This window comes from Pan paniscus, chromosome 19 (assembly GCF_029289425.2).
Source record: "Pan paniscus chromosome 19, NHGRI_mPanPan1-v2.0_pri, whole genome shotgun sequence".
In the NCBI taxonomy this organism is placed as follows: domain Eukaryota; kingdom Metazoa; phylum Chordata; class Mammalia; order Primates; family Hominidae; genus Pan; species Pan paniscus.
The window spans coordinates 55,211,160-55,231,982 of record NC_073268.2 but is presented as its reverse complement, the minus strand read 5'-3'; the positions used below and the strand labels follow the sequence as shown (position 1 = coordinate 55,231,982).

Here is a 20,823-nt window from a genome sequence, read left to right as displayed (position 1 = left end):
CACTCAAATGAGAGACTTCATAAACCCCAGCCAACATACAGTCAAACCCACCCCCCCAGTCACCCACTGCTGCTGGTTTCTTTAGTGTCCTACTCAGCTTCATTTCACATTTCTCCTGGGCTTGACCTCATTTACTTTCTTTTGCAGTGGCGCAATCTCGGCTCACTGCAACCTCTGCCTCCTGCGTTCAAGTGATTCTCCTGCCTCAGCCTCCTGAGTAGCTGGGATTACCGGCGCCCACCACCATGCCCGGCTAATTTTGTATTTTTAGTAGAGACAGGGTTTCACCATGTTGGTCAGGCTGGGTCTCGAACTTCTGACCTCGGGTGATCCTCCTGCCTCAGCCTCCCAAAGTGCTGGGATTATAGGTGTGAGCCACCATGCCTGGCAGACCCCACTTACTTTCTAGCTCACTGATGAGTTGATTATTGTGTAACTTGACAGCCCGGTGCTGTTCCACCTGATCTTCCAATTCAAATATGGTTTCTTTCATGTCTTTGATCTCTGCATCACTCTCTGATGCTTTTTCTTGCAGCTTTAGGCTGGTTCTGCTCAGCTGTTCGGCTTGGTGATCACATATCTCCTTCAGGTATGAATAATCCTTTTCCACCTAAAATAAAAGGAGGGTTCCTTGGTCAGTTAACAACAAAAAAATTCCCACAGTGATCTGTACACTAGAAGGCCAAGCCCCACCATGATGCAATATAGCCATGTAACAAACCTGAACATGAACCTCTTCAATCTAAAATAAAACATTACGAAAAGCTCCCCACAAGCCAGCAGCAGGCTCACGGACATAGCAGCAAAGACGCCCTTGGCATGTGCTGTTTCTTGCATTCTTAGCCTCAGAAACAGCCAAGGCTGTGAATAGTCAGAGAAACACGATGTATGCTTCCAAATGGCTGGATTCTGTGCCCCCTCCTACAAGCAGGAGGGAATCTGCACGTACTTAAATATTCCTCTTACCCACAGCTGGGGAGAGCAGTGCTTCCCTGGGAGGCACTGGCCCTGCACCAAGAGAGCTGCCTGGTGTGGCCACCCCCACTGCACATCTGCTATGGAGCAGCGCCCTCTGCTGCTGAGCTGTGAACAACACCCCTGAAGCCAGGCTAATCTGCACACCCCCAGGTTCCCTTAGAGATAAGATACTTGGGGCTGCAATGCTTCTTTAGAGGAAACTCTAAAGATTCTCTATCACATTCATGCTCTATCACAGCAAAAATGTGATAGAGAATGTTGGCAGAAGGCACACAAAAACGTACATACACAGAAGCAGAAAAGTGGCAAGGCACAATCACTTCATCTGTTCAATTTTTTAATTGTTAAACATTTTAAATACACAGAAAAGCACCAAAAATAATAATCATGCACCAAACAGACTTAACAATGGTTAAATGTTGTCACATTTGCAAAATCTTTTTACTTTAATAAGAATTTTTTAAAGCCTCAATCTCCCCTCCTACCTCAGAGAGTAATAAGCATTATCCTAAAATTGGTATGTGGTCAATCCTTGAATGGTTTTTCACTTTTACTATATATGCATGTGTCCATGACAATACATAGTATTGTCCTTTTACACAGTGCTACACTATATTGTGCTTTTGCAGTGGATTATACTGTATCTGTATTATTCTGCATTTATAACATGGTAATATGCTTTGTCCTCTACAATACTATGCTTATATGCTCCTGCATTTTAACTGTGTTTTTGAAATGTATCCACACTGATACACATCATGCTAAGTCATTACTTTAATTGGTGCACAGTATTCCACTGTTTGACTATATTATTTTATTATTACAAAAATGCTGCAATAAACATCATTGTCCCTTTTCTACAGTCCTTTAATTAACATTACTAAATAGCTGTATATTTACCAGGTAATCTGGTGTTGGGGGTGGGGTTTCTTTGTATGAAATGAAATTTTTTCCAATTACATTTCATGTGCAAAACCTTCTGGCTATAAGCTCTATGGGAATAGGGACCTTGTCTGTTTAATTCACCACTGCACCCCTAGTATCTACACAGCATCACACACAGGAGGCATTTAATGAATATTTGATGAATGATTGAATGAACACTGGGAGGCAGCAATGCAGGATCATTCACTGGGAAATTGTGACAAAGGATAAGGAAAGGAGGAGAGACCTGGAGACAGAACAACATGGCCAAAAAGGATCCTCCAGCAATGGCTTCCCTGCAGGAACACCAAATGGAACTGCTATCCACGTAAGAAAGCATCTTCATAAGAACCAAAAATCAGATGAACGATCACAGTGCCTGGTTTTAACACATCATATCAAGGAAAGATGCACCGGAGAGGGGAGGAAAGACCGTCTTGACTCTCCAACATCCCCTCTCCCTCATCCCTTGGCAGCAACCACATGGTACAGAGACAGCATCTGTGCACCCAGGGGGAGGGAAAGCACAATGATTGTGAGATTGCATTGGAATTTGGTGCTGTCCCATCACAGCAGAAAGCAACACAGGACAGAATTCAGCCAGCACCCATAAAAGGAGCATTTAGACCAGCCCTAGCCAGAGGGGAATCTTCCATTCCAGTGAGAATCTGAGTTCTGGCAAGCCCTACCTCTGTGGGCTAAAGCACTTTGGAGTCCTAAGTAAATCTGAAAGATTCTAGGCCACAAGGGCTGCAATTTCTGGGCAAGTCCTGGTGCTGTGCTGGGCTCAGACAGTGGACTTGGAGTGCACATGACCCAGTGAGACACCACCTGGAGCAGCCAAGGGAGTGCTTGCACCACTCTTCCCCCAACCCCAGGCAGCACAGCTCACAGCTCTGGGCAGAGAGGGAAGAGTAAAGAGGACTTTGTCTTGCAACTTGGATACCAGCTCAGCCACAGTAAAATAAAGCACCAAGCAGATTCCTGAAGCCCCCATTCCGGGTCCTAGCTCCCAGATAACATTTCTAGACACAGCCTGGACCAGAAGGAAACCCACTGTCTTGAAAGGAAGGACCCAGTCCTGGCAGCATTCATCACCTGCTGACCAAAGAGTCCTTGGGCTTTGATTAAACATCAGTGGTACCCACACAGTACTCATCATGGGCCACACACTGTACTGGCTTCAGGTGTGACCCAGTGCATTCCCAGCTGTGGTGGCCACAGGGAGAGATCCCTTCTGCTTGAGGAAAGCAGAGGAAAGAGTAAAGGGGACTTCATCTTGCAACTTGGGCACAGCTCAGCCACAGTAAAATAAAGCACCAAGCAGGCTCCTAAAGTCCCCCATCTAGGCCTTAGTTCCTGGACAGCATTTCTAGACCCACCCTGGACCTGAAGGGAGCCCGCTGCCCTGAAGGGAGAGATCCAGACCTGCTGACTAAAGAGAACTTGGGCCCTGAATAAACATCAGTGGTGCTGCCACAGGCCTGGGGTGGCGGTGGCCACTGGCAGAGATCCCTTTGGCTTGAGAAAAGGAGAGGGAAGGGTAAAGGGCTTTGTCTTCCAACCTGGATACCAGCTCAGCCACAATAAAATAAAGCACCAAGCAGACTGCTAAAGCTGCCGACTCCAGGCCCCAGCTCCCAAGTAGCATTTCTAGACCCACTCTGGGCTAGAAGGGAACCCATCACCCTGAAGGGAAAGATACAAGCCTGGCTAGATTCCCCATCTGCTAATTAAACGGCCCTTGGGCCTTGAATAAACATCAGCAGTAGCCAGGCAATAGTCACCACAAGTTTTGACTGAGACCCAGTGCTGGGCTGGCTTCAGGTCTGACCCAGCACAGTCCCAGTAGTGGTAGCCACAGAAGTGCATCACCCCTGCTCCAACTCCAGGCAGCTCAGCATGAAGAGAGAGACTCTGTGTGTTTAGGGGAAAGTAAGGAAAAGGAACAAGAGACTCTGCCTCATAAACCGGGAAATTCTCCTAGATCTTATCTAGGATCACCAAGGTGATACCTCAATGAGTCTGCAAGAATCACAGCATTACTGGGCTTGTGGTGCCCCCTAATGCGGACACAGCTGCAGTGACCAAAGGCTTAGATCCTAACACTCAATTCCCTTTGAATATCTGGAAAGTCTTCTCAAGAAAGACAAGTACAAGCAAGCCCAGACTGTGAAGATTGAATAAATACCGGACTCTTCCATGCCCAGACATCTATGAACATCCACAAGCATCAAGACCATCCAGTAAAACATGACCTCATCAAATGAAGTAAATAAGACACCAGTGACCAATCCCAGAGTGACAGAGATGTGATCTTTCAGACAGAAAATTCAAAATAGCTGTTTTGAGGAAGCTCAATGAAATTCAAGATAACACAGAAAAAGAATTTAGAATCCTTTCGATATATTTAATAAAGAGATTGAAATAATTTTTTTTTTTTTTTTTTTGAGACAAAGTCTTGCTCTGTCGCCCAGGCTGGAGTGCAGTGGTACTTTCTTGGCTCACTGCAACCTCTGCCTCCCAGGTTCAAGCGATTCTCCTGCCTCAGCCTCCTGAGTAGCTGGGATTACAGGCAGGCACTACCACGCCCGGCTAATTTTTGTATTTTTAGTAGAGACGGGGTTTCACCATGTTGGTCAGGCTGGTCTCAAACTCCTGACCTCGTGATCTGCCCACTCCGGCCTCCCAAAGTGCTGGGATTACAGGCATGAGCCACCGCACCCGGCCGAGATTGAAATAATTTTTTAAAAATAAAGCAGAAATTATGGAGCTAAAAATTTATGACATACTGAAGAATGCATCAGAGTCTCAACAGCAGAACTGACCAAACAGAAGAAAAATTAGTGAGCTTGAAGACAGGCTAATTGAAAATATACAGAGGAGACAAAATTTAAAAAAAATAAAGCACACACACAAGATCTACAAAACAGTCTAAAAAAAGCGCAAATCTAATAAGTTATTGGCTTTAAAGAGGAGGTAGACAGAGAGATTGGGGTAGAAAGTTTATTCAAAGGGATAATAACAGAGAACTTCCCAAATCTAGAGAAAAATATTAATACTCAAGTACAATAGGTTATAGAACACCAAGCAGATTTTGCCGAAGTAAGACATTTTAATAAACAAATTCCCAAAAGGCAAAGATAATGAAAAGATCCTAGAAGCAGCAAGAAAAAAGAAACAAAGGAGCAGACTTCTCAGTGGAAACCTTACAGGCCAGGGAGAGAGAGGCATGCCATATTTAAAGTACTGAAGGAAAAAATGTCAAACATGACAGAGAAATAGAGACTTTCCCAGACAAACAAAACCTGAGAAATTTCATCAACAGCAGACAAGAAATGCAAATGGAAGTTCTTTGATCTGAAAGAAAAGGACATTAACAAACAAAAAGAAATCATCTGAACATACAAAACTCATTGGTAACAGCAAGTACACAGACAAATACAGAATATTTTAACACTAATTGTGATGTGTCAACTACTCGTATCTTAAACAGAAAGACTAAAAGATGAATCTATCAAGAGAAATAACTACAACTTTTCAAGACATGGTATAATAAGCTGTAAATAGAAACAACAGACAACAACAAAAAGTTAGTAAGACAGAAAATCAACAAAGAAATATCAGGCTTAATCTGCACTATAAAACAAAACAAATGGAACTAACAGACCTTTACAGAACATTTCATCTAATGGCTGCAGAATACACACTCTTTTCCTCAGCACATGATTCTTCTCAAGGAGAGACCACATGTTAGGCCACAAAATAATTCCTAAAACTTTTTTTTTTCGAGACACAATCTCGCTCTGTCTCCCAGGCTGGAGTGTGGTGGTGCGATCTCGCTTCACTTGCAACCTCCGCCTCCTGGGTTCAAGCAATTTTCCTGTCTCAGTCTCCCAAGTAGCTGGGACTACAGGTGCATGCCACCACACCCAGCTAATTTTGTATTTTTAGTAGAGACAGGGTTTCTCCATGTTGGCCAAGCTGGTCTCAAACTCCTGACCTCAGGTGATGTGCCCGCCTCGGCCTCCCAAAGTGCTGGGATTACAGGCTTGAACCACCACGCCTGGCCCTGTAACTCCTAAAACTTAAAAAAAAAAAAAAAAAAAAAAAAAACTGAAATCATATCAGGTATCTTCTCTGACCACCATGGAATAAAACTAGAAATCACAAAGAGGAACTTTGGAAATTATACAAATACATGGAAATTAAGTAATACACTCCTGAATGACCAGTGGGTCAATGAAGGAATTAAGAAGAAAAAATTAAAATGTCTTAAAACAAATGAAAATGGAAACACAACATACCAAAGCCTATGAGATACAGCAAAAGCAGTACTAAGAGGAAATCTTACAGCAATCAGCGCCTACATCAAAAACAGAGAAAAACTTCAAATAAACAAACAATGCATCTTAAATAACCAGAAAAGCAAGAGCAAATGAAACCCAAAATTAGAAGAAACAATAAAGATCAAAGCAGAAATAAATGAAATTTTAATGAAAAAATACAAAAGATCAACAAACAAAAAGTTGGTTTTTGAAAAGATAAACAAAATCGACAAAACTTTGGCCAGACTATGAAAAAGAGAAGACCCAATTAAATAAAATCAAAGATAAAAAAGGAGATATTGCAACCAATACTACCGAAATTCAAAGGATCATTAGAGACTACTATGAGCAACTATATGCCAATAAATTGGAAAACCTAGAAGAAATGGATAAATTCCTAGACACATACAACCTAACAAGATTGAATCATGAAGAAATCCAAAACCTGAACAGACCAGTAACAAGTAACGAGATAAAAGCCAGAATAAAAAGTCCCCCAGCAAAGAAATGCCCAGGACCCAATGGTTTCACTGCTGAAATTTACCAAACATTTAAAGAAAAATACCAATCCTATTCAAACTATTCCAAGAAATAGAAGAGAAGGGAATGTTTCCAAACCAATTCTGAAAGCAGTATTATCCTGATAACAAAACCAGACAAAGAAAGATACATGAAAAAAAGAAAACTATAGGCCAATATCCCTGGTGAACATTGATGCAAAAATCCTCAACAAAATCCTAGCAAACCAAATTCAACAAAATATTTAAAAGATTATTCATCATGACCAAGTGGGATTTATCCTAGGGATGCAAAGGTGGTTTGACATATGCAATGTGGTATCAACTAAATGAAAGGCAAAAACCATATGGTCATTTCAACTGATGCTGAAAAAACATTTGATAAAATTCAACATCCCTTCATGATAAAAACTGTCAATAAACTGGGTACAGAAGGAACATATCTCAACATAATAAAAGCCATATACAACATACCCACACCTAGTATCATATGAATGGAGAAAAACTGAAAGCTTTTCCTCTAAGATCTGGAACAGGATAAGGATGCCCACTGTCACCACTGTTATTCAACACAGTACTGGAAGTCCCAGCTAAAGCAATCAGACAAGGGAAAGAAATAAAGGGCATCCAAATTGGAAAGGAAGAAGTCAAATTATCCTGGTTTGCAGATGATATGACTTGATATCTGGAAAAAACTAGCCTCCACACACACACACACACAAAAAAAAAACTATTAAGAACTGATAAATTCAGTGAAGTTGCAGGATACAAAATCAACATGCAAAAATCAGTAGCATTTTTATATGCCAACAGTGAACAATCTGAAAAAGGAATCAAGAAAGTAATCCCATTTATAGTAGCTGTGAGTAGAATAAAGTAGGAATACACTTAATCAAAGAAGTGAAAGATCTCTACAATGAAAACTATAAAATATTGACACCAGAAATGGAAGAAAACACACACACAAAAATAAAGACACTCTATGTGTAGAGACTGGATAAGTCAATATGTTAAAATGTCCACACTACCCAAAGCAATCTAAACAGTCAATGCAATCCCTATCAAAATACCAATGACATTCTTTATAATTTTTTTTAAATCCTAAAAGTCATATGGAACCACAAAAGACCCAGAATAGCCAAAGCCATCCTGAGCAAAAAGAACAAAACTGAAAGAATCACATTATCTGACTTCAAATTATACTACAGAGCCATAGTAACCCAAACAGCATGGTACTGGCATAAAAACAGACACATAGAATAATGAAATAGAATAGAGAATCCAGGAATAAATCCATACATCTACATGAACTCATTTTCGACAAAGGTGCCAAGAACATATATTGAGGAAAAGACAGTCTTCAGTAAATGGTGCTAGGAAAACTGGATATCCATGAGCAGAAGAATGAAACTAGACACCCCCCCATATACAAAAATCATATCAAAAGGATTAAAGACTTACATCTAAGACCTCAAACTATGAAAACTACTAAAAAACCAACAACATTGGGGAAACTCTCCAGGACATTGATCTGGGCAATGATTTCTTGAGTAATAGCCCAAAAGCACAGAATACCAAAACAAAAATGAACCTATGAGATCACATCAAGTTAAAAAGCTTCTGCACAGCAAAGGAAACAATCAACAAAGTGAAGAGACAGCCCACAGAATGGGAGAAAATACTTGCAAACTACCCATCCGATAAGGAATTAATAACCAGAATATATAAGGAGCTTAAACAATTCAATGGGGGAAAAAAATCTAGTAGTCTGATTAAAAAATGGGCAAAAGATCTTACTAGACATTCCTTAAAGACATACAAATGGCAAACAGAAACATGAAAACATACTGAATGTCGCTGATCATCAGAGAAATGCAAATGCAAGTCAAAACTACAATGAGATACCATCTCACCCCAATTAAAATGGCTTTTATCCAAAAGTCATGACTTTTATTCAAAAGTCATGAATGACAAATGCTGGGGAAGATGTAGAGAAAAGCAGACCCTTGTACACTGTTGGCGGGAAAGTAAATTAGTACAGCCACTATGGAAAACAGTACAGAAGTCCCTCAAAAAAACTAAAAATAGAACTACCATATGATCCAGCAATCACACTGTTGGGTATACACCCAAAAGAAAGGAAATTAGTCTATCAAAGAGATATCTGCACTCACCAAGTTTATTGCAGCACTATTTACAACAGCCAAGACTTGGAATCAACCTAAGTATCCATCAACAGACAAATGGATAAAGAAAATATAGTCCACCCCGTCCGGGAGGGAGGTGGGGGGGTCAGCCCCCCGCCCGGCCAGCCGCCCCGTCCGGGAGGGAGGTGGGGGGGTCAGCCCCCCGCCCGGCCAGCCGCCCCGTCCGGGAGGGAGGTGGGGGGGTCAGCCCCCCGCCCGGCCAGCCGCCCCGTCCGGGAGGGAGGTGGGGGGGTCAGCCCCCCGCCTGGCCAGCTGCCCCGTCCGGGAGGGAGGTGGGGGGATCAGCCCCCCGCCCGGCCAGCCGCCCTGTCCGGGAGGTGAGGGGCGCCTCTGCCCGGCCGCCCCTACCGGGAAGTGAGGAGCCCCTCTGCCCGGCCAGCTGCCCCGTCCGGGAGGGAGGTGGGGGGGGTCAGCCCCCCGCCGGGCCAGCCGCCCCGTCGGGGAAGTGAGGGGCGCCTCTGCCCGGCCGCCCCTACTGGGAAGTGAGGAGCCCCTCTGCCCGGCCAGCCGCCCTGTCCGGGAGGGAGGTGGGGGGTCAGCCCCCCGCCCGGCCAGCCGCCCAGTCCGGGAGGGAGGTGGGGGGGGGTCAGCCCCCCGCCCGGCCAGCCGCCCCGTCCGGGAGGTGAGGGGCACTTCTGCCCGGCCGCCCCTACTGGGAAGTGAGGAGCTCCTCTGCCCGGCCACCACCCTATCTGGGAGGTGTACCCAACAGCTCATTGAGAACGGGCCATGAAGACAATGGCGGTTTTGTGGAATAGAAAGGGGGGAAAGGTGGGGAAAAGATTGAGAAATCGGATGGTTGCCGTGTCTGTGTAGAAAGAGGTAGACATGGGAGACTTTTCATTTTGTTCTGTACTAAGAAAAATTCTTCTGCCTTGGGATCCTGTTGATCTGTGACCTTACCCCCAACCCTGTGCTCTCTGAAACATGTGCAGTATCCACTCAGGGTTGAATGGATTAAGGGCGGTGCAAGATGTGCTTTGTTAAACAGATGCTTGAAGGCAGCATGTTCGTTAAGAGTCATCACCACTCCCTAATCTCAAGTACCCAGGGACACAAACACTGCGGAAGGCCGCAGGGTCCTCTGCCTAGGAAAACCAGAGAACTTTGTTCACTTGTTTATCTGCTGACCTTCCCTCCACTATTGTCCTGTGACCCTGCCAAATCCCCCTCTGCGAGAAACACCCAAGAATGATCAATAAAAAAGAAAAAAAAAAAAAAAAAGAAAATATAGTCCATATACACAACAGAGTATTCAGCCATAAAAAAGAATGAGATCCTGCCATTTGCAACAACATGGATGGAACTGGAAATCATTATGTTAAGTGAAATAAGCCAGACATAGAAAGATAAATTCATATATTCTCACTCATTTGTGGGAGTTAAAAATTAAAACAATTGAACTCATGAAGATAGAGAATAGAATGATTACCAGAGGCTGGGAAGGGTGGTGGGGCAGGGGTGGAAACAGGGATGGTTAATGGATACAATATAGTTAATAAAACCTATTATTTGACAGCACAACAGGGTGACTACAGCATTGCATACCTGTGTCAAAATATCTCAGGTACCCCATAAATATATATACCTACTATGTACCCATAACAATTAAAAATTAGAAAAAAAGAATAAGGGAGGGGGGAGGAAGGGACGGAGGGAAAGGACAGGAGAAGAGAGAGAGAAACAGCCTGGGAAAGAGCCAGAGAGCCCTGCCTGTGCTCAGGGGTCAGCACTGCTCTGCGAAGCTTATGTTTTAATTATAAAGGCGGGAGACTCTGGATTGTAACATAAAAGATCATTGCAGGTTGTGCTCCAAAGCTTGAAAGCTGCTTAAATGCATCAAGATGACTAAGAACATACATTCTGGAGCCAGACCGCCAGGGTTTAAACCCCAATTCTAGTGAATCAAGCCTTGTATTCCTTAATCCCTCTGCCTCTGTTTCATAATCTAACAGTGCAGGGTTGGGGGGTGGGCAGTTAAGTGAAATAATGACTTGGAGAGTTTATCATAGTGCCTGGAACATATAACAGTAAAAGTCAATAAAAGTCATTCTTTCTCTCACAATTGCCTTATATATTACATATACAATACTAGGTAGTAATATAATACAGGTCAGTTTGACCAAGAAAAATCACAATACATGAAAGACCAATATATACTTAGCAATAGCTACTTTATTAAACAGAAGCTGACTTTACTATTTTTTAGTTTTTTTGGAGTCAAGGGACAAGGTCTTGCTCTGTTGCCCAGGCTGGAGCACAGTGGCACGATCACGGGTCATTGCAGCCTCTATCTCCTGGCTCAACCATTCTCCCCACTTCGGCCTCCCTCAGAGCCAGGACTATAGGTGTGCATCACAATGCCCAGTTAATTTTTTTTTTATAGGTGGGGTCTTGCTATGTTGCCCAGGCTCCTGGGCTTAAGTGATCCTCCCATCTTGGCCTCCCAAGTGCTGGGATTACAGGCATGAGCTGCTGTGCCTGGCCAGAAGATGAATTTAAGGAGAAAAGAGGTAATGCATTTTAGTTCCTGGAAGGCTGATGTCTGAAATCATTTGAAAAGCAGCAATAGAAAGGTGGCTTTTGAGTCTTGCATCCTGGGGCAGACTGTGGCCTTCTGCGTAACTAGCTGGCTGCATGTTGTAGAGTCCTCAGGCTAAGGGCCTGTCACCTGGAGTCTAGAAACATGCATGTGGTTTGGCTGGAACAACTGTGGGCCAGGAATTAAACTGAGGATGTAACGAGGCAGCCTAGAGGTCGAGCACCCTGAGCAAGGCCTCTGCTTGCAGGTGAGGCTGCTGTCCCTCAAAGAAAGGCTCTGCGCCGAGTTACAAGCTAGGTAAAACTCGGCATGGGGGAGGGGACCTGCAAATCAGCAGTTGTTTCACATGCACACATCACTACATCCTTCTTGGATGTTGGAATAATTATCTCAAGTTTAACAATATATTCCAGAAAGCTATTTACAAAAAAAAAAAAAAAAAAAAACCACACACACACAATAAAAAAACTGAAACCCTTAAGTCATTTCACAACTTCTTCTCACAAGCGCTTGCTACATAATAACAGGCAGATATTTTTATATTCATTTTACAGATTAACATACGAAGAGAGGGAGAAATTAAATCACTTGAAAAGAGTAATCCAGCATGTATCAAGTGGCTGAGACCAAAGCCTACCCTTCCACGACTGCAGGGGATCCAGGCCCTATTCACATTGCTGGTCTCTCTGCTGGCCAGCTCCTTTGCATTTCCCTTGAGATTTTTTTTTCTTTTTTTTAAGACATGGGGTCTCGCTATGTTGCTTAGGCTGAACTCCGGGGCTCAAGTGATCCTCCTGCCTCAGCCCTCTGAAGCTGGAACTACAGGGAGACCACCCAACATGTCTGACTGGCCAGCTCCTTAGAGTTTAACTTCTCTAGGTCAAGAATCACACTCTTAGACACCCAGCAATGTGATTTTCAACGTTTCCCTTGAAAAAAGGAATCACTCTCATGCATCTCTCAATTTCAAAGATCAACTTTCTGTAGATATGGAGCCAGTGGAATTGCACTATAAATAGAGTCAAACAAACTTCCCAAGAAGGGTTCCTGCAGAGAGGACAGTGAAAGCCACTCCTTTCCATCAGGTGCCCAAGGCATATGGCAGCAGAGGTTCCTACGCAGGGCCCAGAGGATAGGCAGGCAGCTCTGAAGTCAGACCCCTCTAGAATCCTATCAAGGGTCACCTCCTCCACCCACCCCACCCCCACACCATGCTTGTCAGACACATGTAAAGGAAAATAAAGTCTCAGGACCCCCAAACTCCTTACTCGGAAGATAAAGTTAAGCCTGGAGGCTGAGTCATGCTACTTGCCATCCTCTCCCCAAAAGAATCACTGTCACTTCACAAGCTTGGATCAAAGCATTAGATTAGACATTAACCAGCACCCTAAGGAAAGGCGATGGGCCTCAGGCATCTCCAGATGAGTGCTCCTGCAAAGAGGAAGTGCTTGGGGGTGGGGGGGATGCTCTCCCCGACTGCAGATATTAAGAGCACTCCTATGCTGGTGGCAACACACACATCTAGATTCTCCTCTCTCGGAGGGGTAAACAACTGTTTGTGATGGTTTGACCAAGGGTAGGGTTTGGTCTCAGCCACTTGATACATGCTGGATTGTTCTTTTCAAGTGATTTAATTTCTCCCTCTCTTCATATGTTAATCTGTAAAGTGAATATAAAAATATCTGCCTGTTATTATGCAGCAAGCCCTTGTGAGAAGCTGCGAAGTTACTTAAGGGTTTCTGTTTTTTGATACCAGATAATTTGACAATACTGAAAAAAGATCTCTATCAGGGCATCTATATAGCTTTCTTTAGTGTGATGAACAAAAGCAGAAAGGAAATCAAGCTAGAGATATCTAAGAACCAAGCTCTTCTCCTACACAAAGCAGCCATAAGAATAGAGACTGTAGACTAACGAGAATAAGGAATTAGGTTTATAGATTACCCAACATTATCAATATATAAAGAACAAAGAAAACAGTACATTCAAGTAAAAGCATTCTGTGAGACAAAATGCGGCTCAAACATTTCAGTGTTAGTTATTTTTTGTAAACTTTTATAGTAAAGACAGTATCTTGAAGAATTATGCCCTGGCTATGAGAAATCATTTAATCTTTCATTCAAATAGTTACATGCCAAAAACATGGTACTACAGAGACATGGACAGAATGAGATTATAATAAGTTCTGAGTAAATTCCAGTAACATTAAAGTTGTACAGATAGTTTTATTAGAAAACAGAACAAGTGGAGAAGATAGATACCTGACTCGTAAACCCCCCATAACTGCCTCTTGTGTAAGTCTGTCATTTCACTTGGCTTTTGACTTAATCTATTATATAGTGATTATATAGTCCATTCAATCAAGTTTTCTCGAGTGCTTAAAAAGAGATCATCTACCAGGGCAGAGAATGGTCAAGAATTCAGAATCGCACCTGCTCATCTTCAGAGTCGCAACCTCCTCTGACACTGTGGAGGCTCCTCACAAACCTCAGCATATGTGAAATGCATTCATGGAACATCCTGTCTAGACATGTTTCTACAGCTTCTAAAGGTACTGGAGGGGCAAAGAGAGACCTCAGGCACGAGGCCCCAGCCTTGGAGGACTCTTGGCCTGGAAGGGCAGAGGCTCCCGGATCTCCTCTGTGGCTGCATCGGCAGTTGCTGACAGCAGCCTGGGCTTGCAGGCCTGGGTATCCTTGTTAGCTCCAGCAGATAACGCTCCCTTCTCAAGCCTGCCCCACATTCTGTGTTTCCTCTCCCAGGAAGCAGCACAACCGCACATTCAATCCTACAAGCTGGAGATCTATGAATAGGCTGAAATGCCTTCCTCCTGCCCGTCCCTGACATCAAATCAGTCACCTGACCCTACTGAGCCTCCCTTCTACACATCTAACATCTAAATGTCTTTCCAGGCCAGGTGCAGTGGCTCACGCCTGTAATCCCAGCACTTTGGGAGGTTGAGGTGGGTGGATCACTTAAGGTCAGGGGTTTGAGACCAGCCTGGCCAACATGGTGAAACCCCGCCTCTACTAAAAATAGGAAAGTTAGCTGGGCGTGGTGGCAGGTGCCTGTAATCCCAGCTACTCAGGAGGCTGAGGCAGGAGAATCGCTTGAACCCAGGAGGCGGAGGCTGCAGTGCGTGAAGAGATGCACCACTGCACTCAGCCTGGATAACAGAGCAAGACTCCGTCTCAAAAATAAATAAGTAAATAAAATGAATGTCTTTCCAGCCCTCATCTTCCCACCCAACTCACTCCCTGTTCTGTCCTTCATTCTTTCTCACCTAACTGTGGCCCAAGTCATCTTTCTCAACAGTAAATGTGATTCCATAACTCTCTTAAAATTCCTCCAACCAAAAGCACAAACCACCAAAGAAAAATAACTAAATTCGACTTCATAAAAATAAAAAGTAAACAATTTTGTGCCATAAAGGGCATTATCAAGACAATGAAAAGATAACCCACAGAATGAGAGGAAATATTTGCAAATCATTTATCTGGTAAAGGATTTGTATCCAAAGAATAGAAAGAACTCTTCAGCACCCTGGGAGGCTAAAGTGGGAGGGCTGCTTGAGGCCGCAGGGCGTGGGTTCCATGATAAAACATCCAGAAGACCCAAGTCCACAGAGCCAAAACATAGATTTGTGGTTGCCAGGGGCTGGGAGGGAGGCGGTCTTGGAGGGTGACTGCTGTGGGTTAAGATTGCTTTACGGGGTGATAAAAATGTTCTAAAATTGATTGTAGGGATGGTTGCACAATTGTGTGAATATACTAAAACCCACAGACTTACATGATTTAAATGGATATCTCAATAAAAGTTGCTATTTAAAAAAAAAAATTCTTCAGAGACTCCCACTGTCTTGAGGATAAAATCCTAACTGCTTGGCCGGTGTCTCCACCAGGCCACTTCCACTGACCACCCTGTTCACTCCAACAAGGACAAACTACCTGCATCACTTCCTTGGTGGCCAGGCTTTCTGGCCTTAGGACCTGCTGTTCTCTTCTGGCAGCATTCCCAGAGTCCCCACCCCATACACTCAGGGGTCAACTCACCCCCTCTCCCCTCAAGACTCAGGTAGAGGTCAAACAAAATAACATTTCTTGATGACTCAGGTTTTCACTGTGAATTTCTCCATTGTATTACAATCAGGTAAAAATCTCCTAGTTCAACAAGGCTTTCAAAGGTGGTTTTCTTCAAAGGGCTTTGGCCTTAAGATGACAGTGACAACTATTAGAGTCTTAGGTCTGCTTTAAGTGTTTTTCTGTCTCTTCTTTGCTTTCAGGTAACTGGGCAGCAGTCTAAATCAGTGATTATAATAAGAGCTCTAGGAACGTTGGCTCACCCCTGCAATCCCAGCACTTTGGGAGGCACTGAGGTGTGGGAGGATCATCATAAGTTTGAGATCAGCCTTGTCAACAGAGCAAGATCCTGTCTCTATGAAAATAAAAATAAAAAACTGGGCGTGGTGTTGCACACCTGTAATTCCAGCTACTTGGGAAGCTGAGGTGGGAGGATCACTTGAGCCCAGGAATTTGAGACTGCAGAGAGCTATGATCGCACCACTGTACTCCAGCCTGGGCAACAGAGCAAGACTATGTCTCAAAAAAAAAAAAAAAAAAGAAAAAGAAAAAAAGAAAAAAAAGAATAAGAGCTCTAAGGTCAGACCCAACTTTGAATCCTGGCTTCATTTCATCAATCCATTAGACTAATAACTTAAATCATTCTGTTTGCTCAAATGAAAAAATATTAGACAACAGAATCAACAGCATAAAATTAAGATAAATAAGATTAAACGATGGAAAAGCTCTGAGACTGCTTAGCACATACAAATAGCCCAAAATATTAGTTGCTGTTATTAAAATATAATAAACTTTACTTTTTAAACATATTAATATAATTATAGCAGCCCCTCAATTCTGCTGCAAGTTTCTCTGACATTCATTCATTCGTCTGAAAAGTATTTACTGAACACCTAATAGATGGAAGGAATTGCAATGCTAAAATTACATATAGTTTAAAAGGAAATAAACTTAGAATGACAGCTTGAGTAAATTTACCATGAGTGATACAGACTGGCTGCCTCCCCACCTAAATCTCATCTTGTATTCCCACATGTTGTGGGAGGGACCCCAGTGGGAGGTAATTGAATCAGGGAGGCAGGTCTTTCCTGTGCTGTTCTCCTGATAGTATAAGTCTCACGAGATCTGATGATTATATAAGGGGGAGTTTCCGTGCACAAGCTCTCTTATTTTGTCTGCCGCCATGTGGGATGTGCCTTTCACCTTCCACCATGATTGTGAGGCATCCCCAGCCAAGTGGAACTGTTAAGTTCATTAATCCTTTTTTTCTTTCCAGTCTCAGGTATGTCTTTATCAGCAGCATGAAAACGGGCTAATTCAATGAGTAAGAAAGTGGGGTGTTTCTGTTCTGGCATCTAGCTTGGGTACTGCAAAACTCCCTCTGCTCGGTTCTTAGCCCTGTTGTGAATAGACACTGCTGATAATCATCCATAGTTCATTCTTATTGGCCTAAAGTTGAATTATTATTATTTTGGCCAATGCTGCTCCACCAAGGGAGAGGAGGAAATGTTAGTTTATTTACACTTCAGGTATAGTGGAGAAAGGCTCTTAGAAAACTCAAAGATGAGGGTAAACATCTGTATTTCACCTTTAGGAACTCAGAGGCAAGCTTCAGAAGCAGTGGCTGTACCCTGGTAGGGACCTTTCGAAGCAGCAAGGCCCCACGCAGGTACTACCCAAGAACTCGCACTGGAGAGAGAAATGCTGGGCAACAGGTACTTCCCAAGAACTCGCACTGGAGAGAGAAGTGCTGGGCAACACCAGGTTCGCAGATGAGTCCTGAGGTCATGTGAAAGGAAGAGACTGCTTAGGCCTCACCTCACAAAAGGCATTAACGTGTCCAGGAGAAAACAAGTCCATCGCAGGGAAGCAGGGTCAGGCAGGGTTGGGAAGCAGCCCCCTGTGGAGTCACAGGTAAGAGCAAGGGGTCGGAGCCACAGGTTCTGTGGATCTGCCCAACTGGCAAGACCACCCTTCCTCAAACTATCTGACTGTCTCCACCAAACTTCTGCCCCTTTTCAAGGGGCTTCAAGAACAGAGACCTGGGGGTGTCGGGAGAGGACCTGGCAGACATGCCATGAGTTCTGGGCCACATGCCTATCACATACCACAAAATAAAAGGCTGCACGGGCATTCCGGCTTTGTAGTTTAATCTCTAGAAGATTCTGCTCCTAATGCTAAACTGGCTCTGCACAGCCAGGCTGAGGCCTGTGGCAATTTTCCCCAGGCCACAGCCCCTTGAGCAGAGGCTTACTGGTGCAACATCTGTGGGGCTCTCCCCAACAGCCTCCACAGGCCTCCTCGACTTCCACATCCTCATGGCTTGCCCAGGGGAGCTGGAGAACAGGCCCTGTTGACAGGAGCTGCTGACAGGCCTCCTTCCCAGCATGAAGCCACAGGCCTCTGCTCACCAGAGTCGATATTTGGTGCCAGAGAGTGGGATGCCTTATGTGTGAGCCGAAGATGACTGAAATCTCCATCATGTTTTCAGCTCAGTAACCTTCCCACCTCTCCAGCAGCAGCCAGTGGCTACTCAGGCAGCAGGTTCCCTCAGCTTCCCTGCAGGGCCCCAAAGAGTTTTGCCTGCACATCTGAATCCTCTGACGGCCAGGGTGGGTCAGGCCGTTCCCATGAGTGACCTTGGCTGAGTGACAATAATGTCATTTACTGAGATGAGTCTGAAGTTCCATGGGACAGGGCCCCGCAGAGCTGAATGCCTCGCTGAAGACCCCATAACTGAGGCGGAAAGCTTCAGGAGGGACCAGGTAATGGTGAATGGGGTGGGGTCTCTTCAGGCCGAGAAAGCCCCCTGAGCAAACATGACTGCCAGACAGTCACTGGCCCGGCCAGGCCTGGCATGGAGGGAGGGGTGGGAATATGGCTGGATGTGGGGTGGGACTGCAAGTGGAGGTGTGGTGGGAGCTGGGCACTGGGCGAAGCCATGTGGTGCCCCAGGCAGCACCGGAAGGCGCTACATGATCAGATCACTGTGAGTACTTTGTGGGGAAAGTTGAGGGAGTGGAGGCCTGGTGGGGCAAGTATCCATTCCCCACCAAAAGCCACCCCCACCTTGTTTCTTCCTAACAGAATCCCAATTTTGTTCAAGAATCAGGCTGCAACTGTGATTTCAAGAGAGGTGGCCTGGGGGCACTGTGTGACGCAGTTCTCACCAATCAGATGTAAAGGTAAAGCTCTGGGAAACCCTCTCCCCATAGGACCCAGATGTCCAGGTGACATGCCTGCCCCAAGTCGCCAACAGGTGGACCAAGATGCTTGGCAATGCTGAGCTGTCCTGCACCCCTGGCAGGAGGTCCAGAACCACAGCACTGCCAGCCACAGCCTGGGCCTGCATCATGGGCAGCCACAGCCAATCTCCCACCCTTGGGGCCGGGGTGGAGGGAGTGTCCCCTGGCTCAAGCCGCTGACAGGAGTGCAGTTTCTCATATACCAATATATCACCTGGATACACTTCCAACCCACCTGACTGTTTAAACCAGGTTTCCAGATCTCTTAAGTCCTTTAAGGCGTCCTATTCCAATGTCACAGCTACAGGATCATCTATTTGCCACATATTTCCCTCAAATTCTGGTTCTGCCATCTCTGACCAGTGGCCACTCTAAATCAGTTTGGCTCTAGGACCCACACAAGCAGAACACTAGTCATTTCACCTCTGCTGACTCCCCCAGACCATTCATGCCAAGGGGTTATTTATAATCTCCTTACTCTTCTGGGAGCGGACTGAAGTTTCTGCAGAAAGAACTAAGATTCTAAGGATACCACCTATAAGCTTCAACCTCACCGGAATAAATAGATAATTTTCTTTTAAAACTTCTAGGTTTCAAGCCTAGAAAAGATATTCTAACTTGAAACCAAGATCCCAAACAACTGAAAAGGTAAAAAAGTAAATTAAAGCTGGGTCACGTTATTGTCTGGAAAAACAACAATCCCATACAACTCCATGCTGCTTGCTAGCTAGGGCAAGGATAGGAGTGGTGGCTTTGGGTTCTGTGGAAATCAGACCCGTCCTCAAAGTTGTACAGAAGTATGTCATGTGACTACAGATTAAGCGGCCATCAAGATGCATATGGGGTATATCAGAGAAGTTGAAAAAAATAAAGAGATCAGCAAACCAATGAAGAAAAAGAAATGAGAAGAAAAAAAGCCTACAAGATAGTGTAGAAATCCTACCAATTTTCCATTTATTGTTTGAGGAAGAAACCTACCTCCTATTTTTAAAAAAGTACTTTTCAAGGCTTTTTATAGGTTCTTTTGACAGTATCTGGGTTGCTTGAGTAATCTTAACTTGAAACTTACATAGATTTACGGAATCTATTAGATCATAGGATGGTTTGGCACTACTTTCCCCTTTTGTAAATAGCTTATTGTATCCTTTTTAATAATATTCACCTTTTGCCAAGCATTAGAGTGGATGAATGCACTGCTCATGGGGTACACGTTGTTGCTTGGTGCTTAACAGGACAGTTACTCCGATACCTGCTGAAGGCAGCTATATTTGGCAGTTCTCAGCAAAAAGTCAAGTGAAACCACTGAAAACTGAAGAATTAGGATTTACCCCAGGAATGCAAGCATGATTTTACACTAGAGCACCTTAGAAAATCTGTTGTTATAACTTGCCTCACTAACAAGTTAGAGGAGAAAAAAACTTGATTACATAAAAACTATCAGATCACGTCATTAGCTGTAGAAAAAATTCAATCCTCATCCTTTAAAAACAAGCCAAGTAGTCAGGCATGGTGGTGCCTGGCTGCAGTCCCAGCTACCCAGAAAGGCTGAGGTGGGAGGATCGCTTGAGCCCAGGAGTTCAAGGCTGCAGTGAGCTATAATCGCCACTACACTCCAGCCTAAGTGACAAAACGAGAAACTGTCTCTAAAAATAAACCACCAAACAAAACACCTCTTAGCAAATACTTGCATAACATAATAAAAGGTATGTACCAAATGCCTACAAAAAACATACATCATGATTAAATGTTAAATGCTTCCCTTGGAATTAGATACGAGACCAGGATCCATCCACCGTCACGCTTCTATTCGACACTGCACAATGTAAAGGGGCCTGCCCAAGGTCACATCATTGCTCACTGGGTAAGTCAAGAGGATCCAGTCCAGCATGTTAGACCCTTCATCATAGTTTTGTGCTAAAACTTCTCCTGTTACCCTTTGGACATGAGTCTCTTAAGTATTATCATTTAAATTCATGGTTGTTGGCAGATTAGTTGATAGTCT

The 20,823-nt window shown here is 44.1% G+C and overlaps 1 protein-coding gene across 18 annotated transcripts in view; it reads right to left on the bottom strand.

The window, feature by feature from the left end:
- SPECC1 (sperm antigen with calponin homology and coiled-coil domains 1) overlaps positions 1 to 20,823 on the bottom strand; it is a 313,351-nt gene that overhangs the window by 90,648 nt on the left and 201,880 nt on the right. For all 18 annotated transcript variants that reach the window (XM_063599215.1, XM_055101224.2, XM_063599212.1 and 15 more), the window contains one exon: positions 403 to 610. In XM_063599215.1, the coding sequence (XP_063455285.1) occupies positions 403 to 610 (208 nt within the window). The remainder of the gene's footprint in view (positions 1 to 402; positions 611 to 20,823) is intronic.